Source organism: Bufo gargarizans, chromosome 3 (genome assembly GCF_014858855.1).
Source record: "Bufo gargarizans isolate SCDJY-AF-19 chromosome 3, ASM1485885v1, whole genome shotgun sequence".
Lineage (NCBI taxonomy): Eukaryota > Metazoa > Chordata > Amphibia > Anura > Bufonidae > Bufo > Bufo gargarizans.
The window spans coordinates 451,646,822-451,650,073 of record NC_058082.1 but is presented as its reverse complement, the minus strand read 5'-3'; the positions used below and the strand labels follow the sequence as shown (position 1 = coordinate 451,650,073).

Here is a 3,252-nt window from a genome sequence, read left to right as displayed (position 1 = left end):
CCAGCGGAAAGACTGATCATAACTTTGCGGTAAGTAGGCTGTAATTGTGGCCTAATAAAGCATTTGCATTGTGTGTTGACTGTATATTAGTGTGGCCTTAGTTAGTTTTTACTTGTGGTTGTGATGTTTCAAGTGTTTTTGAGGGGGGGGGGGGATTGTATGTGTATGCTTTTTACATTTTGCATATAGATACCATACATAGTTTCCCCACATTTTTCCTTAGCAAACAATCTGTTCTAAATAAGAGTTCAAAAATGTTTGCAAAAGTTTTTATATTTTGGAAAAGTAATCACATCTTACAGTTCCTCAAACAATTTGCAAACTGGGTTTAACCCAATCAACAGAACTTTTGTAATTTATACATAAAAACTAATCGGTAATGTACCGATCTTAACAATGAAGGAAGAACACCCCTGATGCACCAAATTAAGTATGCCACTTCTCACAGGTTTTGGTATTGTGGCTCGTTATCCCGCATGGGCTCTCTCATTCCGCCTGATTGCTGGCCAGGTTGCATTTGAGTGGTGGTGGAGGTGTTGGTGCCCATGCTAGTGGAGGCATAGCTGTATGATGATTGTGGTTGTGTGTGCCACGTGTCGTGAGGGTGTGGTATGTTAGTTTGTGGGTATGTTTGTGATGTGTATGTGTGAGTGGGTGGTGGATATTGTGGTGGATGTTGTGGTGGATGTTGTGGTGGATGTTGTGGTGGATATTGTGGTGGATATTGTGGTGGATGTGGTGGTGGATGTTGTGGTGCATTGTTGGGCTGTGTGAAGTCATCATGTGGAATGAAGCTGTCTAGGGCCCTTGTTAAGGTTTCCCTCGCTTCAGTATTGCGACTTGGGGGAACTAGCAGCATTCTAGTCTCCAAACTCAGTAAGAAATGGGCATCACTAGTGAGTTTGGGTGCAGGATGCGCAAGTGCATCCAGGCATGCAATTAGGCGGTCCTCCTGGCGATCGGATCTTTTCCGTTTTGAACGGTGAGTCCGAATGTTTTCGGGATCCACGACAGGTGGTGCAGGCTGTGAGGGTGTTTGGAATGTAGGGGTGGGATCGGTTGGAGGTGGACTTAGTGGCCCCGTAGATGCACAGGCCTCACTGTCCCTGGTGACGTCCTCCTCTTCCTCCTCCTGCTGTTGTCTTTTCGACCAGCTACTATCGGTGCTGTGAACATGAAAATATACATAAGTATGTGCAAGATATGAAAGTGAATGCATGTCATACCACACCCTCTCCTGCATGTGTATGCCCTGGACTCACCTACGCATTTCAGTGCATGGGATAAGAAAGGCCATTTCCTCCGCATGGACATAGCTGGACCGTGCACCTGGCGAAGCTCCACTCCTCTGTTCCTTCTCTTTGCGCCGATGACGAATGAAGGCATCTTTGAGGCTCTTCCACTTGCTTTTGAGGATGTTTACTATAATACAAATAAAATTACATCCATTAATTTTATTATTTGCTTTACACTCATTTTTTACAGCTATTTAGCTACAGGCCAATCGTTGACCAGTCTGCACTACGCCTTCCAGATCGGGAAATCCACAGCCAGTGTGATTGTGAGGGAAACCTGCATCACCATTTGGCAGGTCCTTCATGCTGTTGTGATGGGCCAACCAAACAAGGAGGAGTGGCTGAAAATAGCAGATACGTTTCAAAAAACCTGCAATTTCCCGAACTGTGTCGGAGCAATTGATGGAAAACACATCCGCGTTCTGAAGCCAATGAGGAGTGGCAGTCAGTTTTTTAATTATAAAAAATACTTTTCGTTTGTTCTTTTTGCGGTATGTGATGCCAACTATTATTTTCGTTATGTCGATGTGGGGTCCTATGGCAGCAGCTCGGACTCTGCTGTTTTTGGCCATTCTGAGTTTGGTCAATTGCTCAGTAGTAATGCCCTTGACCTTCCCGGAAACACCACACTGCCTGGCACCAGTTATCCCTCTATGCCTTTTGTTTTTGTGGGTGACGAGGCATTTGGTCTAGGTGAGCACCTTATGAGGCCATACTCCTCCAGGAATTTATCCATTACGCGGCGTGTTTTTAACTATCGCCTGACCAGAGCACGCAGGGTGGTGGAATGTGCATTTGGCATCTTAGCCAACAAATGGCGAGTTCTGCACTCTCCCATCAATCTGAAATTGGAGACCGCCATCTCGGTTGTGAAGGCAGCATGTGCTCTTCACAATTTTGTCCGAGAAAGGGATGGCTTCAATTTTGACGATTCGTTGAGCCATTCCATGGAGAGGCAGAATCGCAGAGGTGTGCGTGGGACCACACATGCTGCGGCCATTCGGGACCACTTTGCGGCTTATTTTATGTCGCCACAGGGGGAGTTACCATGGCAAATGCAAGCCATTTAATGGTATATTATTTCGTATTTTGCATCTGCTCAAATTGTTTCTGTTACTTTGAATATTCATTTTTCGTTGGTTATTGTAATGGGTTAAATAAAATATTTGAAGAGCGAATTAGTGCAATGGCGTGTTTTCCCCGATATCGTGCCCCTTGTAGGAGCCCCAATAGTGCCCGCCAATCCTCGTCCTTTAACAAGGGAAAACAATGTGGGCGGAATTAGGGATCCCATTTATGTGCCTAATACTCGTCCATTAAAACAAGGGAAAACAATGTGGGCGGAATTAGGGATCCCATTTATGTGCCCAATACTGGTACTATATAGCAGTGTTTCCAACCAGTGTGCCTCCAGCTGTTGCAAAACTACAACACCCAGCATGCCTGGACAGCCTTTGGCTGTGCGGGCATGCTGGGAGTTGTAGTTTTGCAACAGCTGGAGGCACACTGGTTGGAAACACTGCTATATACACATACAATCACCTATCATGTGCCAGTGCTGCAATAGCCCACAAGCACAATAATGTTTCAAGGTTGACAATATCCATATCAACTTTAAAAACAAAATCCGCACCACTAATGTAGGCCAACATTTGAAGGTAAAAGAGATTTCCAGATTGGAACAAGTGCAAATTGAGCATACTGGCCGACTACATTGTGCAAGAATGTGGGTGATGGTGAAGCTGCGGCCCTCCAGCTGAAGCAAAACTGCAAAACTCCATGCATGCTTAAACAGGCTACAGCAAGTAAAATGCAGCACAGCATATTGGGAGTTGTAGTTGGACAACAGCTGGAGGGCCGCAGGTCGAGCTGGGCTGGACTATTACATAGAGATTTTACACCAGTGCACACAAGCTTTTGAGAATGTCTTCCACTGTGGCCAAATGCTTGCTCCAAT

The 3,252-nt window shown here is 45.4% G+C and overlaps 1 protein-coding gene across 1 annotated transcript; it reads right to left on the bottom strand.

Annotated features, from left to right (window-relative positions):
• Positions 1–442: 442 nt before the first annotated feature.
• Positions 443–1,539, bottom strand: LOC122931663 (RNA-binding protein 33-like). The gene is made up of 2 exons (XM_044285737.1): positions 1,263–1,539; positions 443–1,166 (listed from the first exon to the last, which is right to left on the bottom strand). Exons 1-2 carry the CDS (start codon positions 1,295–1,297, stop codon positions 443–445), a joined length of 759 nt encoding a protein of 252 aa, XP_044141672.1. The 5' UTR covers positions 1,298–1,539.
• Between the last annotated feature and the right edge of the window lie 1,713 nt (positions 1,540–3,252).